Source organism: Gossypium hirsutum, chromosome A05 (assembly GCF_007990345.1).
Source record: "Gossypium hirsutum isolate 1008001.06 chromosome A05, Gossypium_hirsutum_v2.1, whole genome shotgun sequence".
Lineage (NCBI taxonomy): Eukaryota > Viridiplantae > Streptophyta > Magnoliopsida > Malvales > Malvaceae > Gossypium > Gossypium hirsutum.
The window spans coordinates 110,826,415-110,847,152 of NC_053428.1; the positions used below are offsets into that span (position 1 = coordinate 110,826,415).

Here is a 20,738-nt window from a genome sequence, read left to right on the forward strand (position 1 = left end):
GGGAATCACCAAAATACATTGTTTTTTCCTTTTATTTGTTCTATCTAATTATTCGTCGCTTAGCTTTTGGGGCCTTATTAAATAATTTATGTAAATAAAAATAAAAATATTTAGTAAAAAGATAAAACTTGTTGAACAAATTCAAGCTATTTTTTAACTCCATTCAATTGATTTATATCAGTTTGTGGGTTGAGTAATTCAACTCCTATCTTTGGACTGGTACTCTAACTGATTCTTAGTTCAACCGGTAGGTTTAATTTTGAAAATGACTAATTTGGATCAATAAAAGAACTTTTTCGATCTCATCAAATCAAACAAGCAAGAGATGTAATTTGAAAATAGAATTATCTCTAGCGTTTTGATTTTGGGAGGGCAAATTTCGAGCATTACTTTCTTTGTTAGACACTATAAAAGAAGAAAAAAAGAAAAACATAGAATAAAAAAAATAAAGAGTGAAATAATGTAAAATAATAATAAAAGAAATACAAGAATTAATTTTTAAAGTGTATAGGACGTGGCGGTTTTTATTTGACTGAAATTTTTTATGGATATAATATTTTGGCATAAAATGGGTAACGAGAGAATAGTTTATGTACCTCTTGTGACAAAAAAGTTTAGGCAAAAGTATAGCTTAAGTTCTAATTTGTGGGTTAAATATTTTTTTAAAATAAACTTTACAATTTGATTAATTGTTGAACTAATAGAAGACCAACTTGAAATAAAAAATTAATTTAAGTACTACTTATGACCAAAAATATATATATATATATATTAATTTGTGGATTAAACCTTTATATATTCTTAAAAAATTGTCTCACTTTTTTAAAAAATTTGACATAAAAATTATAAATTTTATATAAAAACAAAAAGATATATAATGTGGATGAGTTTTGACAAACATGCCTATTGAATCTTGGCTCGATTGACATATACATTATTATCAATACAAAAGGATATGAATTCGAGTACATTCGAATTCAAATGCATAATCCCAATTTCACGAAAAAAGACAACATACTTTTATTTTTTTCAACAAAACCAAATTAAATACGAGTTGTTTAAAAATAGAAAAGAGACGAAAGACTTTTTATGGTCCAAAAGGGTAAACACACATGCAGATATTAAGATTGGTAGTTCATAATATTTGTAATTTTGAGGTGTGAGCTAATTCCACCATGTGTTTGTTTTAATGTCAAAACGATGATGAGAGATGTGTTAAAAAGGGTCCCAACTCCGAAAGGATGTTAGCCAGTTGCCATCCATCTTGGAGGATGGGAGGAAAAGAAAAAGACAGTTCCATGATTGGTGGTCCCACGTTAATTAAAAGTCTCACTTGCATGTTTTTAGATTTAGAGTCTTACTTCATTATTTTAGGGTTTTTTTCTCTTAATTGATAACGTTCTGTTCACTGTTAAAGAAATAAAAATAAGAAGCTCTCTTTATTATTGAAGAAAATAATTTTTTATATTTTATTTTTATTTTTTTTCCATTTAGTTATTGAAATCTAAATTTTTACTAGTCTATAATTTAATTCTTCATAAACAAATTTTCTTATTCTAGAGTTTAGTCCAAAACCTCATTTTGTACAGTTTTGCAAAATAGTCCATTTTCTAAAATTTCTAGATTTTATAATTTAGTCTTTACAACTAAAATTGTCAAAATTTCCAAAAATTAGTCTTTGATTTTTGAAGAGTTAAACTTTCATATTCTATTTTTCAAAATTGTAAATTCTCAAATAATGTAAATTAGTCCTAAAACTCAAGTTTTGAAATCTTTAGAATTTAACCCCTATAGTTTCAAATATAAATAAGCTTTGTAAAATAGTCAATTAAATAATAAAAAGATAAAAAAATATCAAATATATTTTATTTAATTAAAAAAATACTTTTACGAAAGTACAAAAAGTTAAAAGATAATTATATTACTTTAGCACTATATATTTGTTGTCAACTCATCTAACAAATAGGAACATTCATGTGAGGGTAGGAAACATAAAAAGTAAAGGAAAGTTGGCAGTTTGAATAAGTTAAAAGGGACCTTGGCAATACTCTTTCACATACTCATTTTTTAGTACGATTGAGTTTGGGTTGGTTTTTAAGCTCGTTTTTTAATATAATTGTGTGTTTTTTTTTTTTGTTCTTTTTCTGAAATTCTTTGTAATTTTTAAAATTTGATATTTATGTTGTGTTTTTAAATAATAGAAAATGATGAATTTAACAAGGAAATTTTTTGGTTATCTTTTTAGTAACATCTACAGCCAATCCATTGTCGTCCAGTGGTTAGGATATCTGGCTTTCACCCAGGAGACCCGGGTTCAATTCCCGGCAATGGAAAAAAATTAAATTTTCTTTTAGTAGTTAGTAATTGGGCTAACAGACCAGACTCAATTATTATAAGATAATTATTAACTAACCGGACTTTTTTTTCTTAATTATTATAAGATAACTATAAAATTACTGTTTCGAACTCTTTACTATATTTGTTTTTGAGATTTAGTATTTATATTTTAATTTGACATAATTTAATCATCTATTTTGTAATAACATTAGTTAGTTCAAATATTTAATATTCTTAATTATTTCGATTAAAATGATTATGTGAATTTCTCTAAAAAACATTTTTCTAACACATATATATTTCAGCATAAAGTTAGAATGAATATTTTTAAGAAAGAATTCGACCTCAACATTTTGACCATAATAATTAATAGTACCAACTATTTTGATATTATGTAGAGGAACCATAACCATAATTTGATCTAAAATAATATATGCTTAATACAATCATTTGTAATTTGATTTAATAAAATGCTTAGTAACATCACCTTAATATAGTATAAATAAATAAGGTTGGATCGTACTAAAAGGTTAGATCGTACTAACATATTCTGTGCTTCATAACTTCATTTATAAGTGAATTTGAAATCATTCATACTTCAAAAAGTACATAGAAAAAGAGATCTTAAAAATATTAATTATATAGATCCAGATGAAAATAAACTTGATCAACGACCAACATATAATAAAAAGAAAATTATGCTAAATATTAGAGAAAGAATAACCTAATAAATATGGAACACTAGAACAGTTAAATAAAGTTGCATATGGTGTTTTTTTTTTTTGTTATTCAATAAGTAATCATACTATTAACTAATTTTTTGGACTAACATATACATATAACGATTTATTATTTTAATTTTCGAAAGACATAAATATAAATTCCATTAAATAATTTTTTTTATTTTTAAACTAAGTTAACATCTGATTTTTTTTTAAACTAACCATAAACTCTCAAAACTTCAAACTAACTAAATGAAAAAAATATTACATGTTTATTCACATTTGAACTCATAACTTTTAAATTGCTGTGTGCGAAACAAGTTTAGAGTCAATCCAAATTCTTTATTATTATTAAAGAAAAAACATATATTTTAAAAAATGGGTTAGCATTCAACAATATGGCGAAAGTAAGCATCAACAAAATATACACAAGTGCTTGAACAGCAACTGGGAAATCTCTGGTTTAATTAAACATAAAATCTGTTATTAAAAAAGAAGGAAAGAAAGATACATTTTCCTTTTTTTTTTGGGCAAAAATTTGAGAATTGGGTGTATATGTAATGACAGAGATTCTCCTTTGCTATGGGGAATTGAGTTAGCGGTCCTTGCGGGGAAACAATTGATGCTACGCTGTGTATATATACTACTAATTCATGAATTTTCGACAATTTGGAGCCTTACACAGACAGGGAACTTTGAATTCCTCTGGTTCATCAGGATCAAACAAGTAGTCATACCTGCCAAAGTGTTAACCAAGCATTAAAAAAAATTAACCAATAATCACTGTACACCTGCAAGAGAGCAAGAGAGTATGTGGGATAGATACGTTAGCTCATCTCCGGCAGACACATTAGTCTTGGCGATAAGAACAATCCGACTCTCATCATCACCCACACTCATAATCCTCGCATAGCAGTTAGGCATGCACTGCAAGAGTGATATAGATTATAACGCAGTAAAAGAGCAAAAAGATTCAACTCTAGGCTAGTGAAAGCAAAAGAAAGTGATTTACCGAATGATTGATTAATCGTGCTATGTTCCCTTTGTCAGTGGCATCCACCACTACTTCTTCACTTATCTTGAATAACTGCAACATATGTTGTTCCCACAATTCAGTCTCAAGAATAACATAGGTGCAAAGAGCTAAGGTACAAGTGATCGGAGGAACTAACACTTCTAAACGCTTCAAAATAATAAACTTGGTAGCATTCAGCACCAGAGTTGCGAAAGATTTTCAACTCAAATATTTTAGACTAACCTAAACCCATTTGCATGAAAATTAGTAGAAACATTTCCCAACTGTACAAAGAAAATCATCTTACATAGCAGTCCTTTCCTTCTATTCTGTAGCGTGCTTCCCTTAGATCGGCAATACTTCTCCTCACTTGTTCCCCACGGTATTCAAGAACCTGAAAAAAAAAAAAAAGAAAAGCTTCACTGCCATGTAAATACTTATTTCCGTTTTCAGACAACCAGAAAATGCTAATATTCCCATTGTTCAAAAATACAAGGTTTGCAGGGATTCTCTACAGTGCAAAATGTCACTGCCCAATACCAAGTTGTCCAGGATCCTGTTTGAATGATTTAGTTGCTATCTGAAGATATGTTGTGTCCGGCAATTTTAATTAGAATCCCATTCCACATGCAAGATAAAAACAGAATCGCAAACATTATTTTAAGCTTTAATCTAATTACTATGATACCCACTTTACTCACATGGCTTATTTTGGGAGAACAGGAAAAATTTTTGTTTAGTTTGAAGCAGTCTTATTTTTTACAACAGTTTTACTCATCTTTCTAATTTCAAGTTAAAATTTGTACTAACAATTCTTTATTTTATGTCTAACTATTGTAATACATATGTAATAAATAACCTTAATCCTTATATTACATGAAGTAACCAAACGAGTCATTAAGGTTCTTTATATCAGTTATCAATAAACTCTTGAAATCAGAAACCCAATGCAACCAAAACAGAATGAGGCATATGTAAGTCCATCCACAAGTCCGTGGACCTTTGTATAATGAATTTATAAGGGGAACCCTAGACAATAGCTATCAAAACCCTGAGGAATTAAAAAAAAATTGAGCAAAAACAAATTTTTCATTAATAATACCATTTCCCCTTCTTGAATATTTCTACGGGCAAAGAGACCCCACCCATGTATACCAGATCTACCGAAGCAAACTCGATCATTTTCAGTTCTCTGCATGTATTATATGCACGCATTATTTAGCAAACTGATCAGAATATTAAGTGCTTAGAAGAAAAAAATAAAAATAAAAAGAAAAGAGATTTGCCTGCAAGTGGTAGAGTCGATCCCTGAAAGATGAAAAACCTGTAGGCTCTTCAACCATCTGTTAAATGAAATGATCAATCATGGATATTAACAAAGGATTTATTTCTATTGGAATTCAAATTCAAAGGGCAAAAACTGTAAACAAACTCATAGATTTTAGGAAGGAGAAAAATTTACCCTGAACGTATTCAAACTCTGTATAGTGCTTAAAGGATGATGGCAAGGTCTCATTAATCGGTGGGCAACAGCTTCCTCTTCAGTTCTCTAAGTAAAGAAAAAATATTAATGAGATCAAAATAATACAGTGAGAGAACTTGAGAAGCTTGAACCATTTTTCTGGCTGTGGTTCAGAAATGAAAACATAAAGCAACAGTGAGGGAAAAGATTGACTTCGAAAAGAAGCAAAATCTGATGCTTCCTTTTGCTTCCTCCTCTTTTTCCATTTACATTAAAAACAGAAGGCAGCCTTAAAAGTTTTGAATCCTAAACCACCAGTTTTCAAAATCATTCCACTAGGAAAGGAAGAGGAGGGGAATCATCTTGGCAAAAACTCAGACAACTACACAGCCCAAGAATATACCAGGAATGAAATCAGGCAAACCGATACCCCCAAGATAAAATGCATGAACATTTCAAACTTTCTTGTAAGTTTACCTTTCTATTATTGTTTGATCTTTTGAAGACCCGGCACCTAGCAGCAGAAAACGGCTCAACATCAGTAGTTTCTACAGTTGGAACCTCTTCAATTTTCACTCTTTTTGAAGAAATTAGCCTTGATCCACTCTTCTTCTTGCCAGAGAAGACCCCTAGAGGGGTTTGTATGATTAAAACAGTGTCTGGATTTGGAGCACTTCACAAAATTGAAACAAGTACAAAAACAAGAACCAAAGATTAGCATATAAGAAATTGCTCAAAAAGAGAAACTCAGCAGATATACTTAAAGCATACCGGTGATATGCACAATATGACACCTTTTTTGTTATTTGTCTGCCATTTTTCTCCAAGCAATGCAACTGCAATTTAAACAGAACAGAAGAAGCTATGAAGTGATAGCAAGTGATCAACTCGATGATCTTGACAAGTTAAATCCCAAGTACATCCACATGAAAACAGAACAGACTCAATATACTAATTGAGCGGAATTTTGACAATACCTATCTATGTAAATAAACATAATTTTATAGGTTTTTCAAGTTCTCTCTCTATGATTATTGTTTTATGTAATGAATTTGAAATTCTAATGTGAACTTGTGAAGTTTTTGAAATTCTAAGGCTTGATCCAAAACCAGCTAGATCTTGTACAAACTTGCTAAACTATTGATTTGCACCAAAAAGGATTTAAATCTTGATTTGTAAACGTGAAATATCTTTTCTTCTATGGCATGAATGGACGAGATAGCTTAGACATACATAAACATTAGAATGATATCATAGAATCAAAGGAAATTCAAGGTAGATGCCAAACAGGGAGCATATTACGTTGATTAAAGAAAATGACACTGCAAGTATTAGGTGGAAAATCAGCTAAAAGTAACTTACCTCCATGCAGTAACCAGCTCTTGATGCACACATGGCATGGTAATATGTTGAACACTTGCAACATTTTGAGCAAGAACCATGGATTTGCTTGCAAATAACACAAATCTGTAGTTCATGTAAACAAGTCATATTCACAAGTTTATGTTAATGAATAGCAATCAGATAAGAAATCCGTCTCCATGCCCAAAAACGAAAACAAAACAGAACCACAATACAAATAGTTACAAATAGCTGGGATGTTTTAGCAGATTTAACACTGATATACATATATATATATAAAGATCTAGTCAATTTACGCCAAAAAAAGATTATACTTTCAGAGGACCCCTTCTCAAGCATGCATATGTGGTATAGGAATGCAAAAGATTGTTCACTCTACCAACAAATTTTATATAAAGAAATGGTAGAAAAAATTGCAAAAATATCTCATAAAATAGATTGATGGTAATATTATTTACTCAATTGGTTAAAGTCTCTGCCAAAAGGAAAACCCTGAGTTCCAGGTTCTGATGACTATTTAATGAATATGAACTAAAACTTCTGCACAACAATAAATCCTTCAGTTTCTAGATGCAGCAGTCCCAACCACCACGCCAAGTGTGAAACAAGGAGCTATCAACTTGCCTAAGATCATGCTCTAAAAAGAAATGAATATGGGTATTTATTATCTTAATATACCTTCACAAAGGAATCTGATGGAATGCTCAAGATTCCAAGAGCAGGTTCCATCTTTTCATCACTTGCAAAAGATACTTCAGGTTGAAACCAAGCACAAGTAACATGAACCCACAATGTTTCAATATCAGTTGGCTTCAAAGCACCTCCTAAAATGGGGGAAAACCGCATAAGTTAATAATAATCAACAGAGACTACATTGAACAAAAACAGGTATGGAAACTAGCTGCTAGATTGCAATTAAACCACCTGATGGTAAGAACTAAAGCATAAGAAGCTCTAAAAATAAGTTTGGAAATGCATATCTAAGAGAGTTGAAGGAAATACGCAATTATCCACACAAACATCACTTTTCACAAGAAGTGAAACAGGGAGCCTGATCCAGCTGGAACCAAAAGACAAGAAATGGAGATATCTACAGATTATACCTTTGACTGGACAAAGGCAACATTCTCGAGTAACTTCAGGAGTTTCGCAGGCTTTACAAACCCATGAAGTGAAATCCCGAACATTTCTTGCTCCATAACATTCTTGATGCACGGCAATTTGACATCTGATTAGAAGAAAATCAACTTTATAATAAATATGATTTGCTCTGCCGTAAATACCAACAAAGAAATATTATTTTGTCTACTAAGCATGGGATTAGAACTCAAATAATGATAATAACTGGATGTTGGAACTCAAATGCCATTCACTGCCCATAAATATGAAGCTGAAAATGGACAATCAAAAGCTAGGACAGATCTTACAGTCATTACAAGGAGATATAAAAGCATGGAAAAGATCAGCATTATACTTTTGACATTTCATTACCTTAAGATCAATGTTATTTTAGAAGCAGGAGACTGCTTTTAACTGTCAATTATATGTCAGAAAAAAAGACAGTTCTAAGGAACCAGAACTCAATGCCTTTATACAACAATTTATTTAAGCACACCAAAAGGGACAAAACAGTACTTGAAACTACCTGTTGCAAATAATAATTTTGTTGTAATCCCAATCTTCAACCCATCTGCATACAGCACATCGTTCAGTTGTCCACTTAGCACGAACCGGTTCATATTTTTCTGTCACAACAAATGTAATAACTACCATAACCCCACACCCATAAATGAAAAAAGTAAGCACACATGAAATTACTATTTCAACGCCAACAAGAATACCCTGCAAAAAGGCAAGCAACTTCTGCTTCCTCTCTCGTAGTGATGGTCGTTTAGGAGGCTTAGCAGAGGAGGTAGCATTTGCATGGTATTCTGCTAACTGAAGCATCTGCAAGTTTAGACATGAAGCTATCAATATATAATTTGGAAGGATGTACAAACAAAGCCCAAAAAGATAACAAAAGGAAAATAATGACACATCTTTCTGGGAAGTAGACTCCTTTATTAGTAGAGGTATAAAAAGTATGACGTAAAAGTTTCAGAACTTGGGGCCAGCATTTTCCCTTCCAGAATAAAGTTCAGCTTAAAGTCCACCAAAAGTTTCTTTCTTATGTGAAATAGAATAGAATGGAATGTCATCTTCTACACGGATCTCAGTTATGTGGAATCCACTTTTCTAAATTTTTTCTACATCCAAAGACATGGAGTACGAGGACAGATAAGAAATGTAGAACTGAAAGGAAAAAGAAGGGTCCAAAGGTTGCACAAACCCATTGTTCTAATGGCAGCAAGGAACCTTTCACCTTCACGCTAACCCTCCAATTTCTTTCTCTGGAACCAGTGTGTCTTTCCCACTCACTAAGAGCTTGCTTCTCAGAGCCACAGGACCCGCACTTGCAAACAACTCTGGAATAGAAGATATCATAATCAATAAAGACTCCTAGTCAAAATTCAGAATGGCAAATTCTTTTTCACAGGTAGAACTAGTTAAACACTCAAATAAAATTCGCATAGGGCATTTTGACGTTATTGTATGACAATAAAATTAAGCATTTTTTGCCTAGTTTAGATAAAGATCCCAGTTCAGAGGACTGTAAAGTTACTTGTTATGAAATGTACAATTTAAATGAAGTAGCAATCTCAAATTTGCTTGAATGGAATCACTGACTATTAAATGGAAATGGTATCATTTCAAATGCATTCAGAAAATAAAATTCTAACAACACATTGCTATTGAACAATTTGTAAAACAGACCAAAGACATCCATGCAGGCTGAAGAATTTAAAATATATATTTGTATATATGTCATTCCAAGATGGGAAAAGAAAACAGAAATTTATTCACTAATAATAGAATTTTCTTACAAGTGGAGGCTTGGGTAATATATGCCTTCAACACCACAGCAGACAATGGTAACCTTATTAGGGAGAAGTAGTTGACTGTTGTTATTCTTGGATCTGCATTAAAGGTTTTAAAAGCATTAGGCACACAGAGGTGAAGAAAAAAGGATCAGTCAGAATGCCTTGAAATAATTTTCCGATACATATAGTACTTCTAGCAGTAACACTGCCCTAGTCCAAATACACTCACACAGAAACAAATATTGGTTTCAAAATAGAATAGACTTACTTAGTTTTTGGCTGCCACTTCTCTGAATTGGATAATTCGAAGTTGAACTTTGCTTTGCAAGCAGGACAGTAATAGTCAGTGCCCCCCAGATCCTAGAGAAGCAAATTTGACTTGATTAGGGAAATCCAAACTTCATTCATTGGCTTCACTAGGTCAAAATAAATAATGAATTACAATAAACAGTATGACATATGAACCTTAAAGTGACGGCTGGAAATTTTGTCACACTCTGCATGCACCCAAACCTTACAACCATCACATCGCACCTAACTCAGTGTAAATGAGCAATAAATTAGTATTAAAAATAAATCTGCTCAATAGCAGCAAGAAAAGAAATCAAAACTCAAGTTTCTATGTTGCCTTACCCAACTCCCACTGTTTGATTGATTCCAAATTTTCTTGCAAATGCCACAATAATGTTTAGATTTTGTTAACTGCAATAAAAATGCATATGGTTCTGAAAAGTACCAAAAGGAAAAAAAACAGTGGAAACATAATTTAAGAAGCAGAAAAGGTGTAGCCACAAACCCTAGCACATGTTTTACACAGGAATTGGCCTCCAGGAGTTGATGCTTTCATTTTCTTTCCCATTTTAAATGGAAGCGTCATGCCACAGCTTTCACAAAATCTTGCATCCTTACATTTCCCAAACAAGCCCTGCAAATATTACATTCAATAGACTTTGAAGACTAGAAGGAACAACTTCAACCCTGCACCTTAACCTATATGACCCAATTGTTTTAGACAAATATATAAAAATAAGTTATTGAAATTTATTTTTATGCAAACTAAGTCAAACAATAAGGAGCTCAAAATTGTTCTAAACACTAGTACCAAAAGAGAGAGAACTAAGGTTACACTAAAGCTAAGATGCAAACGGATTCCCCAAGACAAGATACAAACAAATAGCCTTTCTTTCCTGAGAGTGGCTGGAATTCCAAAAGTTAAGGTAAGTGAAGGCCTTTGAAATGTCATAAAATTTGTTCCCAAAGAAAAAAGATAAGAAGTAAACAAAGCCTGAACTTTTTTACACAGCAACTTGCCTGGTTAGGAAGGCAATAGCCCAGATCCTGGTTTGACCCAGTAGCCTCCTGACCCCATCTAAGAACAGATTCATCATAAGCTGGATTCCCAGCTGCGATGTTTATATCGTCCATCAACTTCTCAGTAAATCCCTCTTCTGCCAGAAGAGCTTCTTCCATTGCCAACTGGAAATCGCTAGGCTTGCACCTAGCCAATTCAGGCTGCTCGTGGAACCTACACTAAGCAGACTCTACCTAAGCACATACCAGCTACACAATAAAAAATCAATTGCCTCAAGAAAAAAACGATCTACAGACCTGTCGAGAAAGTCTGCAAATGGGAAAATCATTCCCCGCCTGACCCATGCATAATCCTGTCCAATATCATTTAAAGTAACATACTTAATGACAATCGCACAAGTAAACAAGTTCCCAAACATAAACTGATAAACAAGCTCTAATTATAAAGTAACCAGTACCCTCTGATTCTCATTTCCAGAATGTCCGAAGAACATCACACAAGCTGCCTCAGGGATACAAGACCTCAAAACCAGCTCAGGAGCTTGTGTCATTGGATCAATAACAATAGCTGGCCAACACGGTTCCCTCTTCCCTGGCCTTGCCCACACTATATCCCCCGAATAGAAATCCTCTGGCCCATACAACCCATCTTCCTTCTCACCATTCTCCCTTGAAGCTTGGCCCTGGGCTGTTAAATCAACAATGAGAACCCCATTCGCTTTCTTCTCATACTCTCCAACTAACTGCTCATGCACTGAAGTTAAGGAACTCCGGAAACTTGAGTACTTCCCAATACCAGAAGACCTACCATACCCTGCTTCTCTGTCATCTTCCTCACACAATGTAGTATATTTTCTCCCTTTATAACCATTGTTTTCCTTGTTTCGCTGGTTTTTCACGTTTTGCTTACAATTTTTAGATGATTTAAAACTGAACTTATCCTTTTGACATTCAAAATCATCGTCATCTTCATCTTCATCGAAACTATGATCATGTAAGCTAGTTTTACTTTCTTTCTTCCAACTCTCAATAACAGAGTCGTTAAACCGCGAAGGAAGTACCTGAACTCGCCCTCTCGATGTCCTCACCAACGGAGGCCGAGCAATCCCCACCGTTCGGTTCTTGGGCTTGGACGAATCTGAGCGTTTGGATTTAGACTCCACTTCATCAGGAGAGCACGAGACTTCGGTGTTCCACGAAGCAGCGAAACCCTTCTCAAGCTCTCCGGAGGCTATAATATAGTGGAGACTGACCGGAATTATGCCTGCGGCGACATCTCCGAGGAGAGTCAAAGGATAATAATAGTTGATTTTTCGCTTCTTGCGAGTTGTACCCGAGTTATCTTCATCTTCACCAACAGAGTCGCCGAGTTTGCATCGTTTTAGACTCGGCATTTGGGATTTCAGATTGCGCTTGATTATCATATTTTCTCTAATCAATCAATCCTTTCTCATAAAAAAAAAACACCTCTCAGTTCTTCGTTCTTCCAATTTCGAAACGCTTAAACCAAACTGGATTTTCACATAAAAAGCTTAATTCCCAAAACACCCATAAACCCTAATTGCAAACTCAATTTTCCACCAACAAAGCAAACAATTAGACCACCACCATTTCTTTCCTTTCTCTTTTCCTTCTATGTAAACAGAGGAACCGAAGAAAAGACAAAGAAGAGAAATTGAACGAGAAACCGATGCGAAATTGGAAGAGAAAAAGAAGAGTGGGTCGAGTTGGATGGAATAGAGATCTGTTTCGATCAAGCTTTCTCTCTCCAACTGCTGCAGAGTATAGAGAAAGAAAGAGACAACATATAATATTAAATTAAACTAAATTCCCCTAAACCATTATATTTTAAGATAAATAAAAAAATAAAGCTTGAAGCAAATTTCTTTTTCTCCCTTGAAAATTTTCTTTTCTCTAAGAAAGCTGAAATAGGGAGAGAGAAAAGAAGGAGAGGCCGTCGTTATCTATGTTTTCAAAGTGTGGGCTGGTGAGGATGGATCGTTAATAATGTGAGACAACAATTGTTTTTTCTTCATATTTTAGATTTTCATGTTACGGTTCAGTAGGGGGGATTTTCCAAGAATGTTGGAACTTTACTGTAATTTCTACTTGTTAAAGGAATTTTGTGGGGAAGTCCCGGAATTGTTGGCAAATTTTTTAATATGGCGCTCCATAAGAGAAGCTATTGATTCTGTTCCATTTGTTTTTGGAAGAATGGCTTAATTTGTACTTTATGCTATTCATTTATGTAAAAACTAATATGGGTCACTGCTACCCATTGACTCATCTTCAAGATGAGACTTGGGTTGATGGGATGCCCTGTTTTCCACCAATTTGCAGGGCAACAGAAAGTGTACAAATGGAGGTTTCACCCCTTTTTTTACTACTTTGGTGCCAATGGCATATTTAAGTTCCAGGACTTGTGGCATGAAGTTCCCAACCCTGCAGTTTCCAAACAGGACCATGGTTTTACTTTTTTCTTCTGTTTCTCATATAATCAAAGAGCAGACCTCGGTGTGACTCAGACATGCATTTTGCAGAACAAACATGAACATGGTTTATGTCGCTCCTTACTAAACTAAATCATTTCTTTCGCCATGCCTGTCACACCTGCTTTCCTCCGAGCAGACTCCAAGAGCTGCAAGTGTCTGAAATAAACCCACTCGCTTCGAGCCTCAAGCGAGAGGCTATGCCATACGCTCGAGGGCAATGTCCCTCGTCATCAATTCTAAAATATATTTATATAATATATAGAAATTATATTTGAAAACCAGATATTCACAACATACAATAAATATTAAATATGGATGGTATTAAAATAAAAAATTTAGATTAAATTATGAGTGAAATAAAATTTGAACATATAAATACATAAGATAAATAATAGTAAATGCACTATAATTATTTATCACGGTTTTATTATCAACTGTGAGTTAATATTGAATTGGTGTCACACACCAACTCAATTAATAATATTTCTTTTAATATATATAACTACCAGAGATAATAATTAGTGCATATTAAAATAACAATGTATAAATTATATTAAAATAAAACTTTAATTGAATAGTAAATTTAAAATTTTACTAATGTAATTGGTATATGTTTAAATCTCACTATTTACATATTTTATTTGGTTTTTATTAAAACGAAAAAAATTAAAATATTCTCAAATAGTATAACTTATTTTAATTCGGGAAAGACATTTTTATAATTTTCTAATGAAATTGATGACCCAATTTAAAGTGACACTAAATAATATAGATATAATATAAATATAACTATTAAACCTTAAAATAAAATATATAAGTGTTTACTTGCAAATTCAGTCCTAATAATGTCCTTAAAGAAATGTCTTTCAAAATAATAATAACAACTTTTAGCATTCATGCCCAAATTCTCAAGTGGTCCACATTTTAACTTGTTCTCCCACCAATTGGACAGAAAATAATAAATTAAGTATCAAAATTAGTATTAAGCACACAATTACCAAATCATTACATAATTAAGCTCCACAACGTCAATTTATGCTAAATTGCCAATACACTAAAATTGAACAAAATTTATATAATTCACATGTCATACAATTAATGGTCAAATTAGTCAACTAATAATTTCCATTAACGGAAGAGACCAAGTGATTTTTTTAGTCATTAGGGTTCAATTAGGTGCACTTTTTTCATAAGGGCTCAATTAAATTTTTTATTTTTTATTGAGATTTTTTTTACCCTTTACCCTTTTATTAATTTTTATTTTATTTAATATTTTTGTAAATTTTAATAGTGTTTTTATAAATTTATAAAATTTTAATTTTTAAAAGAAATTATTTTTTTATAATTAAAAAAATTAAGTCTAAAATCAACTTGAACAAAGAGTTGTGTAGGTTCATTCTAGTAAAAATGTTTAAATAAAAATTTTTATTTTAATTTTTTTAATTCTTTATTTTTTTCTAGCATGGCAACTAATTTAGTATTGCCACATCAACTATCACAAATATAGAGTGCGGCATTAGCATTGTAATAGTAAAAGAAGAAAATAGTTAATCAAAAGGCTTTTGATGTAATTTGAGAGTTTAAAGACTTAATTGAGTACCTTTTTGTGGAGGGATTTAATTGATTTTTTCCCCGAAATTCAAGTGCTTATTTACTCCTTTTGCCTTTTCCATTTCTAATCTATCAATTACACTCAAAATGTATATTCTTTCCAACTTTTTATTTTCATATTTTCATATTTTACACTAAAAATGTATATTCTTTCCAACTTTTTAATTTTACTTCTAATTAATAGATTAATTAAAAATTTCTAGTAATATATAAAAACACATTATTTATACGTAATGTTTTTTTTAATAAACGTATAATTGCAAATTATTTATACATATGTCAAAGTGTAACTTTCAGCTCTGCTAGTAACGAAACACAATCACAAATAATTGCTTGATGAAATTGTAATATTTTTATACTTGAATGACTAAATCAGAAATTTGTTCACAATCATTTATTTATTTAAAAAAAACATTGTCTATTAGGGTTCAAGTCAAAAAAAATTGGGCAGCCGAAATTTAATTATATAATTTTATGATTATAAAAATATAATTTTATTATTTTAATAGTTTATATCTTTGTAATTTTTAGAAAATAAAATAAAATTTTTATTATTTTTAAAGAATAAAATATAATTTTATTATTATTAATTTAAAATTTTATAAATTATAAATAAATTAAATAAAAAAATTCTATTTATAGAATCTAATCCCTATCAGTGCTTAGATCCGCCCCTCGTAACTGATGTGTACATGTATATACTTTTGTGTCATTATAGGAAAATCCAGACCTTTTTTTCATGATACAAGAGTGGCTCTGGAAAGTGATTGGCAGCCATTTTAGTCCACAAAGAAGTTGATTAGACATGTCAATGAGCTCATGCTGGAATACACAAACATTTTGGCACTTCAACTTTGTGCTCTTTTGTCATCAACCCATTTAAGGAAAGGCCAACTTTTAGTTGAAATTATCTATTTTTGTTTTTATAAGGTTTAACCATTTATATTATATATATTTTATTAGAGTTAATACTTAGATTATACTATCAATACTCAAATCATCTTTAGAATATTACATCGGTTAAAAATATTTTATGGTATAACTTGATAAGGATAGGGTAATCTCTTCTTCTTCTTTTTTCTGTTAAAAGTAAATAGAAGTAAACTTTTAATTACACAATTTTTCTGAGAGTTTGTCCTTATTCCAGACTGTTAAATATCATTCTCTAGTAAAGCTCGAACACACTCAGGTGGCTCACCAAAATAATACTTCACATTCAAAGCTCTAGTCGACATATTTGCTATGAAGTTCGCAACCTTGTCTTGCTCCCTCGACACATGCCAAAATCTAACTTGCCATGCCCTCAAAATCATAGTATGTATAAGTCGAACTTCTGAAAGATTACTATCAACCACATACCCATTGCTAACCACATCGATCAAAATAGGGCAATGCCTTTTAATCTTATTGATAAACCTCAAGGGTATACATAATATTTATATAGTAGTAGTCTCGTAAGAATAAGAAAGATATATAATATATTCCTAAATATACGCCTAAATATACAATAATATACAATATATTTAGGTATTCCTAAAAGATAATATCCCATAATAATATCTTAACACCCTCCTCAAGTTGGAGTATACAGATTATAAATGCCCAACTTGCTGAAAATGTATTCAAATTGTAGTTTACCAAATGTCTTTGTAAAAATATCAACCAATTGAATGGAGGTCGAACTATAAGAAGGTGCAATCAACCCATCCTGGATTGCATCCCTAACAAAGTGATAATCCAATTCAATATGTTTAGTACGCTCGTGAAATACAAGAATTTGTGCAATATGCAACGCAAATTGACTATCGCAAAATAAAGGAATAACTTTAGAATGATGAACATCTAAGCTCAATAGCAAGGCCTTCAGCTACTTGAGCTCACAGTCACAAAAGTCATAGGCCTATACTTAGCCTCAGAGGAAGACAGAGACATAGTATGTTATTTCTTAGTTTTCTAGGAAATTGGAGATTGTCCTAGAAAGACAATCTAGCTAGAAAGCGAACGTCTGGTTAACAGACAAGCAATCCAATTCGAATCACACCACCCCTTTAAAGACAAATCACTATCAAATCTCAATAGAATCCCTTGGCCAAAAGACTTTTCAAGTACTGGACAACACGCAGAGTCACGTCCCAATGGTCCTACCTCAACTCATGCATAAATTGAGATAAAATATGAATCGAGTATGCTAAATCAAGTCTGTTCACTGCTAAATAAATCAAACGAACCATTAACCATCTGTACGACTTAGGATCAATCAAAATCGCCCCTGTAGCATGCATCAGTCTATGATTTTGCTCTATTGGAGATCCTGCGGGCTTTGCTGCCAAAAGACTCGTCTTTGAAATAATATCATGTGCGTATTTCCTTTGATAAAGAAATATACCCAAAGAACTACGAGCTACTTCTATCCCCAAAAAACATTTCAAAACTCCAAGATTTTTCATATGGAAGCAAGAACTGGTATACCCTTTAAAGGTTTTCAAAACAGCGAAATCATCTCCAGAAATAAGTAAATCATCAACATAAACTAGCACATTAATGTGTATAGATCCCTTAGTGTATGTAAAGAGAGAATAATCAGAATATGATTGAAGAAATCCATACCCTTTTAGTGAACCAACACTGATGAACCTATTTTAACCCATACGAAGACTTGAACAAACGATAAACCATTCCAAGCTTATCAGGGGAAAAACCTGAAGGAAGTTTCATATAAATCTTTTCATCAAGATCACCATACAAAAAGGCATTATGTACATCTATGTGATGTAACTTCCAATTTTTCAAAGTTGCAATAGCTAAGGAAGCACGGACAATCACCATTTTTTGCCACAGGAGCAAAATTTTCATTATATTTAATACCTTCTACCTGGTGATTACAAAAAAAAAGATCTTTCAGTCTTTTAATACTTCCATCTAAGTTATATTAAATCTTATACACCCATTTACCACCCAAAGCTTTCTTTTCGGGAGAAAGTGTCTCTATAGACTAAGTGTCATTATCTTTCAGAGCATGAATCTCATTTTGCATAGCATTATGCCATCCTGCATCCTTCACAGTCTTTTTAAAAGACTGTGGCTTGACCACTACCGTAATAGCTGCAAGAAAATTTTGGTGTTTCACAGTAAATTTGTCACAATCAACATAATGCGTTATAGGAAATAAAGTACTTAAGGAAGACTCTAAAGCAGGTTATACGAGAGATGAACTTTTCTTTATGACAGTATGAGTGAAAAAATCTCGAAGCTTCATTGAGCGAAATTTCTCCCTATGCCTTCGTTTCAATTCAAGTGCATCATAATAAATTTGCTAAATTGAATAGTTACCTTATGTTGGAAATAATTACAATGGTTCACACTAAAATACAAAAGTTCTAACCCTGAGGCTTGGCTTCAAGGTTGCCCACTATATGCATGTTATACTTGAGGAAAAAAATCCTCATTGGCTTGGCAAATTCTAATTTAGTCCCTTTCTGGTGCCTCGTAACCCAATATATCTAAAAGCATAACAAAAAGATAAGTAAGTTTGGATAAACTTAGTAAGTTATTAATGTAGCGTATTCACTTAATCTATTAATATGATTGGTCTTCATTAGTCTGGTCTTTTAATTGACTTCACTTGAACAAGGATAGTCCATGCATCTTCCTGGTGTAAACTTGTGAACTTTTGATTTGGCTCAACTTATAATTTGGTAAATTTTCTCCATTGACATAAGCCTCCATTTTTATCGCTCGTACAGTAGAATCTCTTACAAGATGATATCACTTACCCATTCGTCTTGGTTCCATACAAGACAACTCATCACTAAATTTATTTTGAAAGTTAATCATATGCAACTTATCTTAATTGATAATACCGTTACGGCAAACTAATTCCTGAGAATTAGTGCATGAAGTTTCACATTTGGAGAACTTTTATGTAAGGACTCAAACATGGTGACTTCACGCATGTGGTTTCATAATGGTGCAAACTTATATGCGGATTCATACCTGCGGACTCTTTCTTATATAGTAGTCTTCAAAGTTTCGTGTATAAAATATAGTCATTTTCAGACTCTTGCTTAACAGATAATTACTGCCAACTCTCGCTTGAGAAATAGACCATATGGCATTCGAAATCTAATCCATACGAACTCTTACCTAGAAGAAAATCCATACAAACTCGTTCTTGAAAGATAATTTAAGTGGACTCTTACCTGGATGAAGATCCATACAAACTCGTACTTGAAAGATAATTCATGTAGACTCTTACATGTAAATTCCTAGATTCGAACTCATACATACAACATATAATCTTGTCATGAATCTTAAAGGATAAGTCTAACAAACTGTTATAACTCGCATATGCTATGACCATAGGACTTGCTTTCATACATAAGGCTTAAACCCTTAAACTTTGCAAAGTCTCTTACTTGCATAGAATCTTTGTAGGGCTTTTATTTACTTGTGCGCATATATCTCTATACAACCCAACCGAACTTCCACAAAGCCAAAATATTATACATATGTATATTTTTTTTACAATTCGTCCAAACTTCCGCAAAGCCAAATATCATGAAACACTTCAATTTTTATTATCAACCTTACGTACTTCCTTACTTTGTGTATCATTCATTTCCCATATTAGCACATATCAAACAGTCAACAATTCTTACAATAAGTTAAACATACATTTTACATGCACAAACATAATATTCTTACATTTCACTAAGTCTCTCATTCACATTTCAGCCATTGAACCTTTCAATAAAATAACATAATCAACAATATATTGCCTAGTACAACTCATCAACAACAACAAGCTTATGCATGCAACCAGACATGCATTTGTACAACAACACAACATGCATCAACATTTTGGCAAACATATCACAATATAACAACCCTTATCATCAGCAAAATACCAAAACAACTTAACTTGGCAACACGATATTGAAAACACATAAAACAACTAATGAAGATTTTGAGTTCAGAACTCACCGACAATTTGCCTCAAAACCGTAGCACCTAGAGCAGCTCAATGATCCATTGTCGTTTGGTTTTGTTCCATCCAGTTCCCTAACTTCACGTTTTATTAGGCTAATTTGTTGTTCATTCCTAGCATGCAGCTCGATTCATCATTTTTTCTTCTCTTAATCGAAATATCTAGAGAAAAATGATAGTTGTAAAGAATTTGAAAGAAAGAAAGAAATTTGTTCATTGGCTTCTTTTTTTCTCTTAAATACCCACTCCCATACTGAACGGTCATCACTTTCCATCCAACCACCAACCTATAATTTTAATAACAAAATTTTAAAGATAACTCTTTTATTTTCTTTTTTAACCGGCCCTCCAAAAAATCCAAATTCATACTAATGCCCTTAATGATCTAAGTTTATCACAATTTCATACATAATTTATACAATGGAGTAATTTAGAAAGCTTTGAAATGTCAAAAGATTGAGATTTCAATTTGACTAAATCTTTGGTCTGAAATTAGGGTGTGATAGAAGAAGTGTCATA

General features: G+C 32.2%; 1 protein-coding gene and 1 non-coding gene across 2 annotated transcripts; one reads left to right on the forward strand and one right to left on the reverse strand.

The window, feature by feature from the left end:
• Window positions 1–2,261: 2,261 nt before the first annotated feature.
• TRNAE-UUC (transfer RNA glutamic acid (anticodon UUC)) lies at window positions 2,262–2,333 on the forward strand. The gene has a single exon. It is a non-coding gene; the product is annotated as a tRNA-Glu (tRNA).
• A 1,162-nt stretch (window positions 2,334–3,495) lies between these two features.
• Window positions 3,496–13,140, reverse strand: LOC107904248 (histone-lysine N-methyltransferase ATX4). The gene is made up of 23 exons (XM_016830557.2): window positions 11,589–13,140; window positions 11,428–11,483; window positions 11,131–11,344; window positions 10,616–10,744; window positions 10,453–10,521; window positions 10,285–10,353; window positions 10,088–10,179; window positions 9,823–9,915; window positions 9,228–9,363; window positions 8,740–8,845; window positions 8,544–8,643; window positions 8,002–8,126; window positions 7,577–7,722; window positions 6,899–7,003; window positions 6,308–6,372; window positions 6,014–6,209; window positions 5,537–5,623; window positions 5,361–5,417; window positions 5,177–5,266; window positions 4,382–4,468; window positions 4,072–4,146; window positions 3,886–3,986; window positions 3,496–3,796 (listed from the first exon to the last, which is right to left on the reverse strand). Exons 1-23 carry the CDS (start codon window positions 12,552–12,554, stop codon window positions 3,706–3,708), a joined length of 3,255 nt encoding a protein of 1,084 aa, XP_016686046.1. The 5' UTR covers window positions 12,555–13,140; the 3' UTR covers window positions 3,496–3,705.
• Between the last annotated feature and the right edge of the window lie 7,598 nt (window positions 13,141–20,738).